Here is a 20,846-nt window from a genome sequence, read left to right as displayed (position 1 = left end):
TTCAGAGTCAGCTTCACTGACAGGTCTGAGAAATAAGACAGGTCTGTTATGTCACACTTGCAAAAAGGTTAAGAACCTCTGATCTACACATTTGAGCTGTCATAATCCCAAAACACAGGAGGGACAAAACAAAAATTTTAACAAGTGTTGTAGTATGTTGTTGGGCCACCAGAACAGCTTCAGTGTGCCTTGGCATAAATTCTACAAATCTCTGGAACTGTACTGGAGGGATGAACACTGTTCTTCCAAAAGATATTCCCTCAATTGATGTTTTCAAAATAGTGGTGGAGAATGCTGTCTCCCATACGTGTTCAATTGGGTTGAGATCTGCTGATATATGATATATATCATTTTCATACTCAAACCATTCGTAAATGCATAGATTATTGGGGCCTAAGGAACTTAGTAGTTCCTACTCAGCGTGGCTCAAGGTCCCTTTCCAGAACCTTCAAACTAACTGTTCCTCAGTGGTGGAATGAACTTCCGACCTCAATCCGGACCGCAGAATCTCTCACCACCTTCAAAAAACAGCTAAAGACCCACCTCTTCCGTGAACACCTGACCAACTCATTAAAAAAAAAAAAGAAATTGCACTTACACCTCTACTCTGTGCACTTTGCTTCTTCTGGAACTCAATTAATGGATCTTGAATGGTAGCACTACTTGTATTGTTCTCTGCTTGATATATCGCTTTACTTGTATTTTCTCATTTGTAAGTCGCTTTGCATAAAAGCGTCTGTTAAATGAATAAATGTAATGCAATGTAAATGTAAACAATGTCATGGTCAAGAACTATTATCCTTTACCCCTCGTGACTTCTGTGTTTGAGGCGTCTACTATCTCATCCCAGTTTGGGATTGCAACAAATAGAACACGGCCTTCATCACTCTGTCAGGTAATTATTTGGGGAATTATTACTTTGTGATGCCCTTCAGGCTGATGAATGGCACTGGCCATCTTCCAGTGTTACATCAACAAGGTCCAGAGGAAGGCCCTTGGCCATGTTTGTCTATCTAGATGACCTTCTTGTTTATAGTCGGTCAATGGATGAACAAGTGGTTGTTCCTAGAGAATCATCTCTATGTTAAATTGGAGAAACCACTTTTCCATTATTAGTCAGACACCTTCTTGGGGTTTGTGGTATCCAAAGCACTTTCTGGGCTTTGCTAATTTCCTCTGATGCTTCATATGGAATATTAGCACCATGGCAGCATGATTAACTGCTCTTACCAAGCAGTCTAAAAGGCAATCAGAAGCCCAGGAGGTGGAAGTCAGAAGCCCAGGTGTTAGAGGAGCTCAAGCATGGTCCCAGTTATACAGCTCTCAGATCCTGAGCTCCCATTTGTTGTGGCAGCCTGTTAGGTCTGCACTGAGAACAAGGAGTCCAGGAGAATACCTACAGCACTTCTCCACACTTTGTCCATCCCTTTGAATCCATGGTCACACCTCTGGACAACTGGTTCTCTAAGGCCTGCAAATTTGTTGCACTGCCCAAGATCCTGCCAGTCAAGGAGACAACAAGACTACTGCTGCAGCATGTAGGAAAACCCTCAGATGTGGTATTGAACTGAGGACCCCAGTTTGGTAGCCGGTTATGGTCTTTTGCCAGCTGCTAGGGCCATCAGCCAGTCTGTCTGTTCCCATATTCCCATAGCAGGAAGCTGATGTTAGGGTCCCAATGGCAGAGCAAGTTGTGTGACACTACCACCTGGCATGGTGATAAGACTGAAATTCCTTCTGTACCGCCTCTGTAGCCCAGAAACCCTGTTTGGAAGCAGATGCCCAGGCCCTCCTTCTGGCCTGGCAACGGGTTTGGCTCTTTGCCAAGGATTTGCCCCTTTACATGGAGTCCCGAAAGCTCACTCCATGCTATTTAGGTCCCTTCATGGTTGTTTGGAGAATAAACTTAGCAGTTTAAATAAACCTATATAAACCCAGTCTCCTATCAGTTGCTCCTCCTGTACAGGGGTCCTGTAACAGCCCAGCCCAGGGCTGTGCCCTTGTCTAGGCTGGCAAAAAACTTGATGGATATTTTGATCATTTTAAAAAACTAGCGCTGTCCTTCTTCTGTGCCGGGTTTACCACACCTTCTTAACCTAGCCCCCCCTCTTGGTTTTAGGTTTTGGTTTTGTTTGCCTTTTAAGCATAGCTGGCCTTTTGATTGGAGCCCTCCCCATGGTGTATTGGTAATGCACTTGCTTCTCAACTGGGTGGTTGAGAGTTTGAATCAGACTCTGGTTGGTCTTTAATTTGTGTTCATTTCTTCTTTTCATTCTCCTTACTTTCTCTGCATTTGGGTTCTGTCTACTGTGTATTGGTTGGTGGCTTGCTCAGTTCTCCCAAACATGAAGGCCTGAGTTCAAATCTGATATAGGGTAAGTTAACACATTACACAGTCAGAAGAACCACAAGTGGGCCCTTAGGGATTCCTAATCTCTGAAACTGTAGATGAGCTCTTTTTCCTCACTTCATTGGTTATTTTCACTAAAGTGTTCACTAAATCCTTGCTGCAGTCATTTCTATCTTTTCCTAAAATACATAAAGAACACTATCCTGGACATCCCATTGTATCAGCATCTTCTTATCACATGCAAATAATTTTTCATATTTCATATTCATATCATATTTTCCAATACATTTGTTAAAGTGTCCTAACATTTTCAACAAACCCTTGAATGCTGCATGAGATAAAGTATTAATTAGACTTTACATTAAATAGTATACCTATAGTGTCTTTAAGTTTGTCAGACTGCAGTCCTCGTGCCTTCATTACTACCACCCCCAGCCTGTTTGCTGCAGGCAGGTAGCTGAGCGACAGCAAAAGCTCCCCCGTTGAATGCACTTCCATCTGAGAGGTGAAAGAAAGAAATTTAAAAATACCAGTGCAAAATACCACAGTATTTATTTAAAAGATTTCCAGACTTACGGACAAATGAAACAGAAATGTCATCTGTTCATATGTCTACGATGAACAGGTAAAATGTGCAAGAAAACATATGATCTAAAAATGTATCTAGGATTTATGGTGGAAGTAGCATGCCTAGTCACTCATTTTACTAATGATGTCACTACTGATTAGAGCACTCAAAATATTTTATAAAAAAAGATTTGATCTGCCTTTTTATATTATAACATTTCCCAGACTCATAATATGTCATGCTACAGTAAACTAGACACTAAACTATGCAAGGACTTTATGGAGGGAAAATATTGGATTTGGTCCATGTTGGATTGCATGTCATGCAGTTGCTCTGACTCATCCAAGAGAAAAATAGAATATGCACTTCAGTTCCACAATCTGGTATCTGGTAGCAGATGGAAAAGGTAAGTAGAGGAGTAAAAGTTACAATGTAGCACAGTGTAGCTTGGATAACATTGCATGAATTTGGGGTTAATTACTGTAATCACCATCCACTTTTATAGGAATACCTGTACTCTTCCAACTGTGGTGAGCTTGAGGTATGGCCTCTACATTTTTGCTCTCAAAGTCTTCTTTGAATATTGGATTGTGATACCTTCACCCCTGCATTGTGGAGGTTGTTGGTGATGTCACTGACTGTTGTTTTGGGGTTTTTCTTCACAGCTCTCACAATGTTTCCGCCATCAACTGCTGTTGTTTTCCTTGGCTGACCTGTTTGATGTCTGGTTGGTAATACAGCAGTGGTTTCTTTCTTTTTCACGACATTTCAAATTGTTGTATTGGCTGTGCCCAATGCTAGTGCAATGGCTCTGATTGACTTTTCCTCTTTTCTCTTTTCTTTTGCTTCAAAATGGCTTGCTTTTCTCCCATATTCAGCTCACTGGTCTTCATGTTGGTTTTTCCTTTTTAACAACAAATACAGTCTTCACAGGTGAAACCCAGGGCTCAAACCAAGAGTAGACATGCAGAGCTATTAATTGCTTAAACAATCAATCTAACAGGACACACCCGGGCAAGAAGAAACACCTGTCAGTTACATGTTCCAATATCTTTAAGTTGTTTAACACATTCCTGATGTAAATATCAGGAAATGACAGCTGAAATTCTTATCTCAAACCCAAATGTCTTCAGTGTATAGCAAAAACAAAAGAACTGGCCTTGCTGATACTTTTTGGAGGGGACTCCATATATGAATTTAAAGCACTGCCATTTTCCTTGACATGTCTGTTTACTCCCACACCATACCCAGTGTTTCTGGGCTAGGCACTGGATCCAGTGTCACTGCCTATATAAAACCTCTCTAGGATAAAACTAATAATTAAGATAAATGAATGAATAAAATATTTGTTTACAGGGCAATATTCTGTTATGTTGACAGCTGTGGCAACACAATTGGAAATGGGTTTAGTGAAATTGAGTGAAATGGGTTCAGTGAAATTGAGCGAATCTTATTCAAAGCAGAGGGATCATATCAGCATAACATTACCACAATAATAACTCTTCTTTAATAGGCCTGTTGTATAGCAGAGGCAAGTGGTTACATTAATGAAAATGGTCATGACTCAAACAATACCAGCACCCAAATTTATCAAATGCATCCTACATATTTCTGTCTCTGTCTCTCTCTCTCTCTCTCTCTCTCTCTCTCTCTCTCTCTCTCTCTCTCTCTCTCTCTCTCTCACTGTCTGCCTGTGATTCTGTCTCTTAAGGACAGTCTCTGTATATTCAAAAACAACCAACCGCCTGGTGATATTGTTGTCACTAAAGGAAATATGAATCATCTCACACCATGGATTGAAAAAGAGCCAGCTCAGTATTAATATGTGTATGCGTGCCTCTGAGTAGTACTGTGTAGACGAGATCTGATATTTTGCCTCCACTTTCCCATCTGTTCAAGTGTCTGTAACTGTGTGTGCAACATCTTAGTGTTTTAACAAATAAATTATTTAGAGTGGTGCCCATAGAGCCAAGAGGAAACTGCGTCATATATAGCGTCACACACTCACAGATACCTTCAGATGCCCTTGAACAACTGCCCCATTCATCTCTCCCATTCTGTTGCTCTGTACATCTTCTCAATAGAGCTGGATATAACATTATAACATTCAATTAAATAAGACTTTCATTGAATGAGAATTCAATTATGCGTGAAAACAATATAGTATTACATAGTATATAAATATATACATAGTATATATATTACATAGTATATATTTACATAGTATATAAAACCAAATGACAAAAAAAAATTCAGACTTTACTGTGTGTGTGTGTGGGTGTGTGTGTGTATGTGTGCGCATACACGCTGAAGCAGAATCTCCTTTGGGATATATGATGACGCAGATAGAGATCTCTTGCCCTGCCCATCACCAGCCTATCAGACAGGAGTGTGTGTGTGTGTGTGTGTGTGTGTGTGTGTGCGCGTGCATATGTGTGTGTGTGTGTGTGTGTGTGTGTGTTTGTGTGTATTGGATAACTCATAAAGAGAAACATATTCTAAAGCATATCTAAAGCTAATTATAGACATCAGGAAGGTCAGAGAAAGACTCAGTGTTGTGCATTATAACATGGACTGTAGGACTACATGTTTTCTTGTTTCTTCAGATATTAGACTGTTGTGATTGCCTAATGTGATGTATGAGAAGTGTTATATATATTCAACATTAATTGATGTGCACTGACATCATAGTGACGTTCATGAAAACCCATCGAAATGTAATGTGTTGTGTGTGTGGTGTAGTGGAATGTTATTGAGATTCAGACCTAGAATTTCAGCATGACACACAAATTGACATATTCATTCCTCAGAGACTCATGCTCTTTTATGAAAGTCTCTAAAGGGCTCACACACACACACACACACACACACACACACACACACACACACACACACACACACACACACACACACACACACACACACACACACACACACACACACACACAGTACCCTTGAGGCATAATTCACACATTCTGAACCTGCAGCCACCTTTTTGTTCCATTCAGTTTCAGTTCAGCTCTTATTATTTTCAGTATTTCAACAATTTTTAAACAAATGATAAATGTCAGTATTGGCAATATGTCTTACCTGTGTTCACCCATACAGAGTATTTTAGGGTAATATCACATGTATAGCGTGTTTTAAGTAATATCTTTCACTTGTAATCATTTGCATAATGATTTTAAAATAATCATCAGTGATCACCAGTGGAAGGTTTTAAGAGTGATATCTGTCATCGGTGATCATTATAATAAAGTTGTTAGAGTAATATCCATCACTGGTGGTCACTAGTATAAGGTTATTAGAGTAATATCTGTCACTGGTGGCCATCAGTATAAGGTTTTAATGTAATATCTGTCATCAATGATTACCAATGGAAGGTTTTTAGAGTAATATCTGTCATCACCAGATTAATTTAGAGTAATTAACAGTTATCACCAGTATACTGTTTTTAGAGAAATATTCGTAATTTTTATTTATTTATTTATTTATTTTCATTTTATTTTGAACTAATATTAGTCATTGGTAGGGTTGAGAGGGTTAGTTTAAAAATGTATTCCATTACAGTTACAAATTACTTCATTAAAAATGTCATCTGAACGTAATCACAATATGAAAGTAATGTAATGATTATTTTTGGATTACTTCAAGGTCACATATGTAAATAAAGTCAAGAGAAAAATAATGTGATATAAAATACTTTTATTTAGAGCTTATTTTAGAGCTTAAAAACATGTTCAATGTTTGGATTTGTTTTAAAGTGCATCTGTTATGGTTTTTCAGATATTACCCTGCATGTAGTGTGTTATAATAGCTGGTTGTGAATGTAAAAAATCTGCAAAGTTTCAAAAATCAAAGGGCACGACAAATAGAGTTATTGACTCCCAAAAGAAGGAACCGATTCTGAACAGCTGAAACGAGTCGTCAGTAACTCCAGACTTACTTCCTGTACTAATCTACATAGGGTTGTAACAAAAAACCCTCCTCTGGTCTTCATCGGCTGCTCGCTGACAGACAGAGCTGAAACTCGTTATGGTAGTGGGCGTTTCCTTTTTGAAACACGCTGACAGAGGTAGGCCAATCACAACAGACTGGGACATCTGACCAATCAGAGAAGAGTATGCTCTCTGAAAGGAGTTTAGAGTGAATCCTTTAGAAGGAATCATTTAACAAGTCGTTTTTGACGCTGTGGGAAAAAGGTAATGCTGCAGTTTAAATTATGAGCACATGAAAGTGTTTTTTTTTTACCTTGGATGCATGTAAATCTACTGTATGAGACCTAAAAATTCGGCACGTTTCAAAACCATAATAGGTGCTCTTTAATAAAATGTTAAAAATAATAATAAAGATCATTGTCCCTAATGCGGGTAACAACAATGTGTGTTCATTTCTACCAAATTAACTTTGTGCAAAATTTATCTGGTGAGAGAGAACCAGAACTATAATCAAACAGCTGTCTATATTATGTTATGTGTCAAAAGATTTTGAATTCCTAATACTGATAGTATTCACATTTTTTACTAAATGTACCTTTGTTTTTTGATGCAACTGTAACGGTAATAATTTATTCAGTTACCAGTTTTTTGTATCCTGATTACGTAATGCCGTTACATGTATTCCGTTACTCCCCAAGCCTGGTCATTAGTGACCTATTTGTCACTTATATAAGACTTTTACATCACCTACATATCCCTCACCTTTAACCATCCATATAAGCTCATCAGAGAAACATATTTCCCCTGTGGACACCTGTATATGAGGTTTGAAGTTATATTTCTTATCCGCGTTTACCCATATAAGGTAATTAGAGTAATATTTGTTACCTGGGTTCACTTGTATAAAGGGCTTAGAGTAATATCAGTTAGTTGTTTTCACCAGTATAGGATGTTTTTAATTCATATCTGTCACCTGTGCAAAATAATATGTGCCAGCCTGTATAAGCAACTTTTCTCACACATTTACCAGCATAAGATGCTTTAATATATGTTAGCTGTGTTCATGTTTATAAAGTATTAGAGTATTATGTCTCACATTTGGTCATTTGCATGAGGTGTTACAAGTAATAACCGTCATTTGTGTTCACCTGTATGAGGTGATGAGACTTTGGATTTTATAAAAATACACGCTTAGAGGTATTTCTCGTGTGTGTGTGTGTGTGTGTGTGTGTGTGTGTGTGTGTGTGTGTAGTAAATAAGGAAAAAATCTGATTTTATTTCTGTCATATTTGACATTTTTTCATACTTATACCTTACCTTTATATTTTATATGCGTAATATGCACTTACTGTCAACTTTAATAGGAACACCTGTGCACCTACTCATTTATTCAGTTATCTAATCAGCCAATCATGTAGCAGCAGCACAGTGCATAAAATCAACAAAGCGTTTCCACCCACAGAACTGTCGCTCGCTCAATGTTTTTTGTTTTTCACACCATTCTGTGTAAACTCTAGAGACTGTAGTGTGTGAAAATACCAGGAGAACAGCAGTTTCTGAAATACGCAAACGAACCCGTCTGGCATCAATAATAAATTACAGAGATCACACTTTTCCCCCATTCTGATGTTAAATGTGAACATTAACTGAAGTGCTTGATCTGTATCTGCATGATTTTATGCACTGTGCTGCTGCCACATGATTGGCTGACTGGATAACTGCATAAATGAGCAGGTGTATAGGTGTTCCTAATAAAGTGGCTGGTGAGTTTATATGATTTTTTTAAAACATGATATTTCATGTTTGTTAGAGAATTTGAGCTAGGCATTTGGGTATTTATTCACTTTTAATAAAAATTGAAAATGGGTCATTTCATTTCAAACACAAATACAGGTTAAGGTAATATCTCACCTGTTTTGGTGGCTGCAAGTTGACCCAGCAGTCAGCATCTGACATCATACCAACATCTGCCAGTTTGAATCTCACAGTGCCCAGAGTAGTATTCCGGGAGAACCGGTCGCAGATGTGTAAGGTCAGTGCCACCTCTCCCTCCATGCTCTCTGTGCTTTCTGTACTACAGCTACTGGGCAGGGAGAACACCATAGCCTCGCCCCACTGCACTCTTGATGCTAGCTTGCGTACTGCTGTCTGGGCAAGCCTCTGTTCTCCAAATACACTCACACACCCTGACACATAGCCCTCATTACAAGTTTCCATGCTTACTTGCTCCGCTGCAGAGAGGACAAAAGAAGAAGAAGGAGAAGACATTGTTTTTTTTTTTATATTTAGTGTTGATTTAGTGAGCTCATTCATGCTCTGGAAATGCTCTTGAAAAGATTAAAAGAATAATCAAAATTTTGCCTAAAGGTGTATACTAATGACTGCAGCATTATAATGGTAGGCCTTCAAAAGGTTTTTAAAAATTTCAATCACATTCCAATTGGGAATGCCTCCAGAGGTAAAAACCCTCCTTCCCAGCCATTACAACAGCATACAGAATCTTTTAATAATGACTAGATATATATAATAACATATAATTTTGTGTAATGTCCAAAATGTTAATATTGTATGCCTGCGGGCATATATATATATATATATATATATAGAATAAAAAACAATTAAGATGCAATCAAAACCAGGAGCAACTGATAGTGACATTGTATCTTATCAGGGTTAAAGTGCAAATTTACATCTTAATTTTTCCCACATTCATTAATCATTCATTAATCAATCCTCTGACCCATATGATAGTCATATCTAACCATCTGCCCATGCATCATTTTGAATACAGTTCTAATTGTATGCCAGATATAATATGTCAGAGCCATATCTCCCTGCAGTTCTTGCCTGGTTTCCAAGCTAAGCAGGGTTGAGCCTAGCCTGTACTTGGAATGGAGACCTCCTGGGGAACACTAAGGTTGCTGCTGGAAGTGGTATTAGTGAGGCCAGCAGGGGGCGCTCACCCTATGGTCTGTGTGGGGCCTAATGCCCCACACAGACGGGGTGGTATGGTGACGGGGACACTATACTGTAAAAACAGCACAGTCTTTCAGATGAGACGTTAAACCGAGGTCCTGACTCTCTGTGGTCATTAAAAATTCCCCATTGGCCCTTTTCTGAATTAGCTACATCACTCTCCTCTCCTCTCCACTAATAGCTGGTGTGTGGTGGGCGTTCTGGCACATTATGGCTGCCGTCGCATTATCCGGGTGGATACTATACACTCGTGGTGGTTGAGGATACCCCCCCCCCCCCCCCCCCCAGCCACCATACTATGTAAAGAGCTTTGAGTGTCTAGAAATGCACTATATAAATGTAACTGTAAACTGTAATTGAGGTAGCAATAGATATCTATTAAACCACATTTGCTTTATCTGTGATTTTAATACATTTTTCTATCCTTAATGTTCTTTAATAAAGAAGGAGATTTAATGAGCATGCTCCAGTCATGCCATTATTAAGTCTTAACCTTTAGTCTGATGATTTAAGTATGTGCGTATCTCTGCGACCTTTTCAACAGCGTTGCATTGCAAAACACTTTCCATTCAGTGCTGAACACTAAATTGTGGATGCAATCTATCAGATGAATAGAATGCATTTAGAGTTGTGCATGTGAGAGTGTGTGCAAATATGCATCAGTGTGAACAGGTTTATTTAGAAAAACAGTATAGGCTTCATTATCATTGTAGGTATGGAGGGTACAAATGTGTTTTTTTGTTTTGTTTTTTTACAGGTGTGTAGGTCTGAAATGCTATAAGGTGTATAGTGTTTTTTTTGTGTGTTTTTTTTTTTTTGCTTTAATGCCAGTGTACACTCAAGCTGACACAGCACAGATTCCACAAGTCTGTGTGCTGATGATCCATATCAGATCAAATCCACCAGTGTACAGAAAACCTGACCTTTTATACAAAGGAGTTACATGGTCAATATTGCAAATTTGCTTAAAATGAGATCGTGACCTAGAAATTGTGCAACATCTTGGATATTCAATAGTCAAGATGTTAAACATTTCCTTTGTTGTTTTAGAATTTTCAAAATTCTATAATTTTCTGTTTATTTCCAGTTTTAAATAATAATAATAATAATAATAATAAAAACTATAATACCAAGGTGGTCTCAGACTTTTGGACCCCACTGTAGATTTATGTTTTGTAGTTTTAACCCATGAACATGCATGGACATGTTATTGTATGTGCTGCAATATGTCACTAAACTGTAATATGCCACTAAAATTAATAATATGGATTCTTGGTACATAAAAGATTTGTAATGTAACATAATGTGTTTGTAATGAATATACTGTACAAAATATGTGTGTGTGTGTGTGTGTGTGTTGTTACCCTCTATGATGGTGATGTGCAGCTCTCTGCGCTCCGTGTGCAGGCGAAGGGAGAAATGCAGTTTAGGGTGCAGCACAGAGCTGCTACTTGGAATTGCGCTGGATTGCTCGACAGCACAGGGCGTCTCATCCGTGGAATCTGAGAGAAATCCACACACAGCATTTATGAACTGTTTCAAAGAAGTTTCTTGGGAGATTATCGATCTGTTCTGTTGGTCTAGTGTATTGATTGATGATGAACTGTATGAATTTTCATTCTGGAAGTGCAAGCTAAAGAATACATTACAGGCTTATCCCAATTTATCCCAAAAGGCTTATTCAGAAGGAATCAGCCTTCACTGTGGGCAAAGATCCAGTTAAATATCTAAACATAAAGCACTTTATACAGTGGTGTGTCTGTGTGGCGTTTCTGTTCTCTCCATATCTGTGTGGGTCCTCTGGTTTCCTTCCACCTCCCAAAAACATGCCAGTAGTTGGCTTGGATTCTATAAATTGTTAATGTGTGTATATGGTACCCTGCGATGGACTGGCATCTCATTCAGGGTATGTTCCTGCCTTGAACCTAGTGTTCCTGGGATAGCTGTAGTTCCTGCTGTAGTAGCTGTAGTAGCTGTAGTTCCTGGGATGGTTGTAGTTGTGAAATTCTCTAGTATAATCTTTTTTTTTTTATTGATTATGTATCAGTGGAATTCAGCATCTACGTTTACATTTCTTTTTTTTTCCAAAATATTTTTATTGAGAAAGAAAACATACTTCCTGTCACATAGCAACAATACCATTCTCATTTTTGTTATACCTACATATACACACATACATACATACTTAGTGTAGAAAAGAAAAACAAAATTAAAGAGTACAATCAACCAAACAAACCCCTCCCTCCCCCCACACAACTCCCACCCCACCCCGGCTCATCATAGCTAACCAATATCCATACCTGATTATGTATATATTGTAAAATCCCACAACAGGCACAAATATTCAAGTGGGAAGTGTCTGTAACGCCATAAAATATGAAATAAAGGGTTGCCATTTATAAAAACAAACAAACAAAAAAAAACTTGTCAGTACAACCCCTCGGTGTATATTTTATTTTCTCGAGTTTTAAAAAAAACATCACATCCTTTAGCCTCTGGGAGATGGATGGATATTTAGCAGACTTCCAGTGCAACAGTAGGGAACGATTTGCTATTAGGGATGTGAAAGTAATCGTACCTTTTTGTACAGAGCTTAATGGAACTGAGGCATCGGGAATCCCAAATATAGCAATCGATGGGCAAGGTTTTAAATCTACTCTGAGAATAGTGGACATGATAGTAAAGAAACCAGTCCAAAAACCATAGAGACCAGGGCAAAAGAAAAACATATGGCCAAAATAACAGGGAGAGCCATGGCATTTATCACACTTCCATCCTCTACTTCTGGATATATTACAGAAAGTCTCGACTTAGACAAATGGACCCCATGTAAAACTTTGAATTGGATGAGCCCAAGACGAGCACAGGAAGTGGTAGACTGTATCCCACCTATAGCACGTTCCCAACACTCTTCACTTATGTGTACTCCTAACTCCATTTACCATGCATCATTAATTTTGGTACTTGACTCACTAACGCCAGAATAAAATCATAAATCTTAGAAATCATTCCTCTATGACGTGGATTCTTTGAAAACAAGCTTTCCCAAGGCTGTTCAGGAGGCGCAGAGGGGAAATTAGGAAAACATCTAGAAACAAAACTTTTTGAAACAAAACAAATTTGAAAATAATGAAACAGATGTGTCACAGGGAGGTCATAAGTAGATGACAGATTGGCAAAGCTATCAGAGACACCATCGGCATACAGATTTTTTAATTGTTTAATGCCCTTTTCATACCACACTGAAAATACCCTTGCACTTCTATTCTTAATGAATTTCAGGTAAATAATCAAATAAACAGGTTATTCAGTCAGTACTGGGAAAATTCTTGTCTGTGGAAATTGTCCATACAATACATGGCAAATGCAGTAAACAGATAAGATGATGGCTAAATGTTATCATAATATCACCCAGTGCCATAAATGAGTGGATAAATGACAGGCATGATGTGTGTGAAAGATATATATTATTATCATTATGCTATATTATAGCAGCTATAGTACATGATGATGTCACAAAAAAGATGATATTCACTTTTCATTAGAGAAGTTTTTACCTTGACATGGGAGAGCAGTGACCTCCTTATCTCTTTCCATTCCTTGATCAGAGCTGTCAGGCTTAGCAAGAGCTTTCTCAGAGGTCACAGCATTTTCACCGTAGTTCATAACCGCAGGTGATGTTACAGATGGTTTAGGTTTGTAGATCTTGGGGAACTTCAGTAGTGCCTGTGGCTGAATAGGCTCTGTAGATTTCTGCACACTGAACTGAATTATAACCAAATGAAAAGAAAAGGAAACAAAGAAAAAAAACTTTATGTAGGTATTTTACAACCCCAATTCCAAAAAAGTTGGGACACTGTGTGAAATGTAAAGAAAACATAATGCAATGATTTGTAAATCTCATAAAGCCATATGTTATTCACAATAGAACATAGAGAACATATCAAATGTTTAAACTGAGTAAATGTACCATTTTAAGAAAAAAAAGAAGATAATTTTTAATTGGATGGCTGCAACACATCTCCAAAAAGTTGGGATGAGGCAACCAAAGGCTGGAAAAGTAAATGTTACTAAAGAGAAACAGCTGGAGGTTAATTGGCAACAATTCAGTGACATGATTGGGTATAAAAAAAAGAGTATCTTTTTTTATAGAGTCTTTCAGAAGTGAATATGGGCAGAGGTTTACCGATCTGCGAAAAACTGAGTCTACAATTTGTGGAACAATTTCAGAATAATGTTCCTCAACACAAAATTGTGACGACTATGAATATCTTATCATCTACAGTACATAATATCATCAAAAGATTCAGAGAATCTGGAGAAATCTCTGTGCGCAAGAGTCAAGGGTGAAAATCAATATTGCATGCCTGTGATCTTCGGGCCCTCAGGCAGCACTGCATTAAAAACAGGCATGAATCTGTAATGGATGCTGGTTAAAGCTCTATCATGCAAAGAAGAAGCTATATGTGAACCAGAAGATCCAGAAGCATTGCCGTCTTCTCTGAGCCAAAGCTCATTTCAGATGGACTGAGGCAATGTGGAAAACTGTTCTGTGGTTCGAAATTTGAAATTCTTTTTGGAAACCATGGACGCCGTATCCTCAAAACTCAAGAGGACTAAAGAGGAGAGGGACCGTCCAGCTTTTTATCAGCGCTCAGTTCAAAAGCCTGCATCTCTGATGGTATGGAGGTGCAGTAGTGCCTAGGGAATGGGAAGCTTGCACATCTGGAAAAGCATCATCACTGCTGAAAGGTATATACAGGTTTTAGAGCAACATCTGCTTCTATCCAGATTCCATCCCATCTTTACTTCTGAGAGACTCTGCCTCTCTAAGATACTCTTTTTATACCCAATCATATTGCTGACCTGCTACAAATTAACCTAATTAGTTGCTAAATGTACCTTCTGTTGTTTTTTTTTTTACTTTTTAGTAACACTTAATTTTCTATCCATTTGTTGCCCCGTCCCAACGTTTTTGAGACGTGTTGCAGCCATCAAATTCACAATTACCTTATTTGTTCCTTAAAATGGTACATTTCCTCAGTTTAAACATTTGATATGTTTTCTATGTTCTACTGTGAATAACATACAGGTTTATGAGATTTACAAATCACTGTTTTGATTGACATTTTACACAGTGTCCAAACTTTTTTGGAATTGGGGTTGTAGGTTAAAAAAAAAACATTAAAAAATTTTAATTGAACATAGGGTATACTATGATTATGTGATTTAATCAGGAGTAAGTTTCTTCACAGGCCTTCATAATTCCACCACTTCAAGACAAAGCATTAAGTGTGTTAAGATTATTCCAACCAAAACACTATTTCAAGAACATAATAGACCCATTTTAATAAATTCAAATACTACACAAAGTAATGAAAAGGGCAGTGTAGTAATGATATGCTGATGCAGTACACACATAGATAACATATGCTAATAAATTTACATTTTATAATCTACATCCACCTGCAATAACAAATGCAATAAAACATCCACCTGCAATAAAAAACTCTTTCCCCTTGTCCCTCAGCTCAATGCATCTAAGATGAGATGAGAATAAATCATATTCCTGCTGTTTTTAGAAAATTATTTTCATTACATTTTCCATGTATTATATATTATAACCTCAACATTCAATTCTCAATTCACCAATCATATGATTTGTTATTATATGCAATGTAAAGAAAAAAACCCCACAAAAATATGCAATCTTAGTGACCTAAAAGCCTAATTTAATAGTTTTCAAGCACCTCACTAATATTCCCAGGACTATGCATTTTATATATTTTATGGAAAATTAATCTAAAAATGAATTAATCTAATTTTCCAGAATATTTTGAGACCCCAATAAACTGTTCAATGTATTATTTTTTAATGCACTTTATTATAAAGACTCCAGAAGCTCAGTAGAGAAACCGATTTTTTCTTCATTAACTAATTTTTGGTTTTGCCACAAAATGTTAAATAAGCATTTTCCACATAATGATAACATCTACAGTATAATTTGTTTTGCCTCCCTTCGGCATCAACCAAAATGATTAAATATCCATTCACCCAAAGATTTTTGGTTAATTTTTTTTTTTTTTTTTTGGTTAATGGGGTCTGGGTTTCTAAAACGGTTCTACATCTTTTCTGAAGGGGAAGCCATCTGTCATAAAACAGTGAAAAACCAAAAAGCTGTTTATTATGCTAGGTGGAATATTTCTAAAAATGTTAGTAATGTTCGGCACTTGTTCCTGATTTTATCAAATCTCTTTGTTATATAGAGACAGGCCACTGAATTATTTACACCCTACTAAAGAATTCTCTCTTCTTCCTCTCTCTTCATCCCCCTATGAATACATATTCATATTCAATTTCCATCCCGAAGACCATTTGTGACTGTTGGATGGGAATGAATATTCATGACTCCAGACCATTATGTCCACTTTACAAAGGGACCAAAATCATTAAATCTGTATGTGTATGTACACGACCGGAAATATGTACACACAGGCCTCGTCTGTGCATATGTGAGTATGTGAGTCGTGACTATACGTTGACAGTCTCAACACTAAGACCGACTCAGAAATAGCAAATAGATCAAATTAGTGATGTGTATGTGAGTGTGTAGGTGGCAAGGTGTGTGATGATTTCATATGAACACAGATTTATAAAGTATGAGTAAGTGCTGAGCAAGAATGTATGTGTGGAGGAGGTTTAGGGATTATTTCTACAGCAGGGAGAGGTGTGAGGTAGGGGATGTAACACAGATTGACTAATTGTTGTTAGTCAGTTGACTAATTCAAGGCATGGCCAGGCCAGGTGGTCTAATTATAGGCTCATCTGATTCATATTCACATGCACATACAAACACACACACAGCCAGGTGCAGTGGAAATGGATATAATCTCAAACAGCGACTCGGTTGTTTGTTTAGTGAACCTATTATTTTTTTAGAAAATGGGCTCCTGGAAGAACAAACTAATAATCTGGCCAAATAAGCAAGATTTATTCAGAAAGCAGCTTGTGTGCCTGAGGTTTTTGAAAAGCAGGATGATCCAGCACAATTGGTCAGGGTTTGTTAATTGTGACAGACTTCAAGACTCTCAAAGCAAGCAGTAAAATACAGTCAACTCCATAATTATTGACATCTTTCAAGAAACTTAACAATAAAGATTTTAGAAAATAAACACATAATGATTGAGCTTTTCCACACAAATAATATGAAGAATGCTTGTCTTTTGTCTAGCAAATATTATTCTCATAACAACATCAAATGATTTTTTTGAATTGCTCTCATTCTCCAGAAACTGTTATCGTTTGACTAAATATGAGGTTGCACACATGCTATATGCCTTTATAGTTCATCATATTACCATCCATCCATCCTCTATACTGCTTATCCTTTTCAGGGTCACAGGGAACCTGGAGTCTATCCCAGGGAGCATCGGGCACAAGGCGGGGTACACCCTGGACAGGGTGCAGGGCACAATCACATACACACTCACACACCCATTCATACACTACGGACACTTTAGACACGCCAATCAGCCTACCATGCATGTCTTTGGACTGGGGGAAGGAAACCAAAGTACCCGGAGGAAACCCCCACAGCACGGGGAGAACATGCAAACTCTGCACACACAGGGCCACGGTGGGAATCGAACCCCTGACCAAGGAGGTGTGAGGCGAACATGCCTCATACCTATTTGTATGTATGTGTGGAGGAGGTTTAGGGATTATTTCTACAGCAGGGAGAGGTGTGAGGTAGGGGATGTAACACAGATTGACTAATTGTTGTTAGTCAGTTGACTAATTCAAGGCATGGCCAGGCCAGGTGGTCTAATTATAGATTATAGGTAAGTATAGGTACTTTGGTTTCCTTCCCCCACTAAGCCACCGTGCACCCCATCATATTACCACTGGGGGAAAACCAAAGAGCCTTCAACACAAAAGAGACCAGCTATAACCTGCACAAGTCAGATAATGTCACCACTATAACAACAAGCTGTTTGGAAACATTCCAAGAAAGAGATCTGTTCTGAGAGCAAGACACAAAATTCATCAGCTGAACTTCACAGAGGATTTTTCGGCTAAATAATAATGGTAAATGGTCTGCACCTATATAGTACTTTTTTTTAATCTTAGCAGTTCTACAAAGTGCTTTACACTGGTTCTCATTCACCCATTCACCTATTCACCAATGGTAGCAGAGCTGCCGTGCAAGGCGCTAGCTTGCCATCGGGAGCAACTTGGGGTTCAGTGTCTTACCCAAGGACACTTCAGCATGTGGAGTCATGTGGGCCGGGAATCGAAACGCCAATCCTACGATTAGTGGACAACCCGCTCTACCAGCTGAGTCACAGCCACCCTAAACTTACAACCAAATCAACACAGAAATTTTTCAATAGCTTCAAATGTTATGTCCAACCTCATTAGCCATTACAGAAAGAGGCTTAGTGTTGATGGTTTGATATTGGGCTGATATTCAATATGGATGAATGATAGCATTTTATTTTTAAATGTGTTTACTAGAAAAATGATAATGTTAATAGTACACCCATAATAAAAAACTTTAAAGGTTCTATGAGGAAGCCCTGAACAAAGAGTTCCCCATTAAGAAAACGTTCCAAGAACCATTTAGGAAACGTAAAAACTGTTCTGGACTAAGTTCAGGAATTTAAAAAAATTTTTTTTTACAAATGTAGCACTAAATCTTTGTAAGATATACCATTGTGTAACCATACTTACACTTTTGCACCATTGTATCTTACACAGCGTGTTTCCCTATCAAGGTAGAGCCCATTTAGGCATCTAAATACCCTTAACTAAACTAAAAGAAAAAAAGGGAAAAAAACATTAAGAAAGACTGTATCATTTGTGCACATCCAACACTAAGAGCCAATTCAGATGGAATAGAGGGAAACCGCTCCACAGTAGAAAAACAGCTGTGAACAGAGAGAAATCATTAGAAAATAACGAGAGAAACCAGCATACACCTCAGGGTAGCGACAAAGCCTCTCATGTGTTCCTTGGATCTTTGATATTTTCTGTACTGTCTAAAATGATAAGAGCTTCTTCTATTTACAGCCTCCATTACAGCAAAGAGCCAAAGCTGTCTGTGAATACTAACAGCCAGAAATTTATAAATAGCAAGCATCATTCTGTAATGAAGCCAATGCATGCTTTTAATAGATCTAATTACTACAGTCACAGGCAATTCAACACTGCAAGCATTTCATTAAGAATCAGTTAGCTTGTCTGAAAATAGTCCTGTCTCAGTGATGTTCTCTTTCAACTATTTTGAGTGGAAGGGATACATAACTCACTGATTCATCCAGTGAAGGGTTATTAGAACTGCAGCTGATCAGAAGAGCCTTTCTCAGACTCTTCAGAGAAAGCATTGATTAGTCTGAGCAGCTCAGGGAGTTCAAGTTGAAAGATTTTGAATGTTTGTATTTAACTCAGTCTGTCCTGTTAAGTCTCTGAAATGCATAACTGGCCAATAAACCCAAATTCTGCACACTCATGTGCTGAATGAATGTTTACATACTTCTGTTTGTTTAAGTATGTTCTCATGTATATCTATAACCTTACCTGTGTGAGTGTGTGTAAGATGCTGGCTTTTGCTCTCTCAGTGTCAGCGCTGTCATCCCTCTCATATTTGTTCTTCTTGCAGTTCTTGCAGAGCAATGACAGGCCGCAGAGTGTGAGCGCTCCGGACACGGTACCCAGGGTCGCCCCAAGAACTGCTGCAACTGAAACGAACATCCTTCAGAGCGGATTTACCAAAAACGAGCCGAGGAACAAAAAAAAAGATAGAAGAGGTAGGATGTCTCCTTTTTAATCCTGAGCTTTCATAATGAGAGTAGCAAGAGAATAAATGATTAAAGTTAGAGGAGAGAAGAGAAACGTAAGGACAGAGGGGATGATGGAGCACCACGTGTGCATGTATATGTGTGCGATGCGCCGTCTGCTATATGATGTGTGCTCAGCCAAGCAGATGGTAGCAGAGAGCGAGAACAGAGAGAAGGACAGAAACGGGGGCGGTGGTAAAGAAGGAGGGCTTTGAGGACTGACGAGCCATACTCAATAAAGATGAGTCTGTCACTGACACTCCCACGGCCTCAATATATGACTGTGTGTGTGTGTGTGTGTGTGTGTGTGTGTGTCTGCACATCCATGCATGCGCACACACTGACGTCAGAGCTCTGCGAAATCACCTTCATGGAGTCCTATCTCTTCAGATCCTTTTTCATTGCATGGAAACCTTGAACACCTTTCTGTACAATGTACAATGACAAAAACATTCATACAAACCATGCAGTTTCAAACCGATCATTTATACAATCGATTTGTTTCTGTAGAATGTAGTAATGTTCTGTTAATTATGCACGACCATAATTGTAGCTTTTCATTTTCCTTGTCAGGTCTTTACAATAATGAAAACCTCATTTAAAAATGCTGGTTTTGGTTCTCTGCACGAAAAGAATCTAAGTATTCTAGAAACACGCCGTGTTACCATGGAAACAACCCCTTGCCCCATCCATTTTCAGTATGCCTTGTTTGAGTTAAAAACCGAAGCTCATATCTCAGGTCAAACAATACTGAAAAGGACAGAGACAAAAACACTAAATATGATGAGGTCTGGACTCAGACAGTGGTACAGGCGAGACAGCTGCGTCAAATAGCGTTCAGATCAAACCATAGTGCTGAATATGACTCTCATATTATAATAATATGTCTCATATTCAGACAGCAGCACTGAATGTCTGAATCAGCACTGAGACGCAATTCAAACAGCAGTGTTAAATATCATGTTCACATTTAAGCTCAGACTCACCACTGACTGGCAATGACACTCAGATCAGACAGCAGACTTTAATAATATGAAAAGGCAGCAATGCTGAATATGTCACTTTGAGCTTAAAGCATAAGCACTCAACATGTCACTCAGATCAAACAACCGCACTAAATATGACACATATCTTGATATCTAGGTATACTGACCTACTTATTGTCACCTTGTGAT

General features: G+C 38.2%; 1 protein-coding gene across 1 annotated transcript in view; it reads right to left on the bottom strand.

The window, feature by feature from the left end:
• Nucleotides 1-19,906, bottom strand: part of syt13 (synaptotagmin XIII) — a 20,896-nt gene extending 990 nt beyond the window's left edge. Inside the window, exons 1-6 of the mRNA XM_017458365.3 lie at nt 19,412-19,906; nt 13,390-13,597; nt 11,197-11,334; nt 8,768-9,087; nt 2,725-2,848; nt 1-25 (exon numbers count right to left, since the gene is read on the bottom strand). The exon at nt 1-25 is cut by the window's left edge and continues 990 nt beyond it. Of these exons, the coding sequence (XP_017313854.1) occupies nt 1-25; nt 2,725-2,848; nt 8,768-9,087; nt 11,197-11,334; nt 13,390-13,597; nt 19,412-19,585 (989 nt within the window). The 5' untranslated portion in view covers nt 19,586-19,906. The remainder of the gene's footprint in view (nt 26-2,724; nt 2,849-8,767; nt 9,088-11,196; nt 11,335-13,389; nt 13,598-19,411) is intronic.
• Between the last annotated feature and the right edge of the window lie 940 nt (nt 19,907-20,846).

Source organism: Ictalurus punctatus, chromosome 27 (assembly GCF_001660625.3).
Source record: "Ictalurus punctatus breed USDA103 chromosome 27, Coco_2.0, whole genome shotgun sequence".
Taxonomy (NCBI): domain Eukaryota; kingdom Metazoa; phylum Chordata; class Actinopteri; order Siluriformes; family Ictaluridae; genus Ictalurus; species Ictalurus punctatus.
The sequence above is the reverse complement of the archived record's forward strand: the minus strand, read 5'-3'. Positions and strand labels throughout refer to the sequence as shown.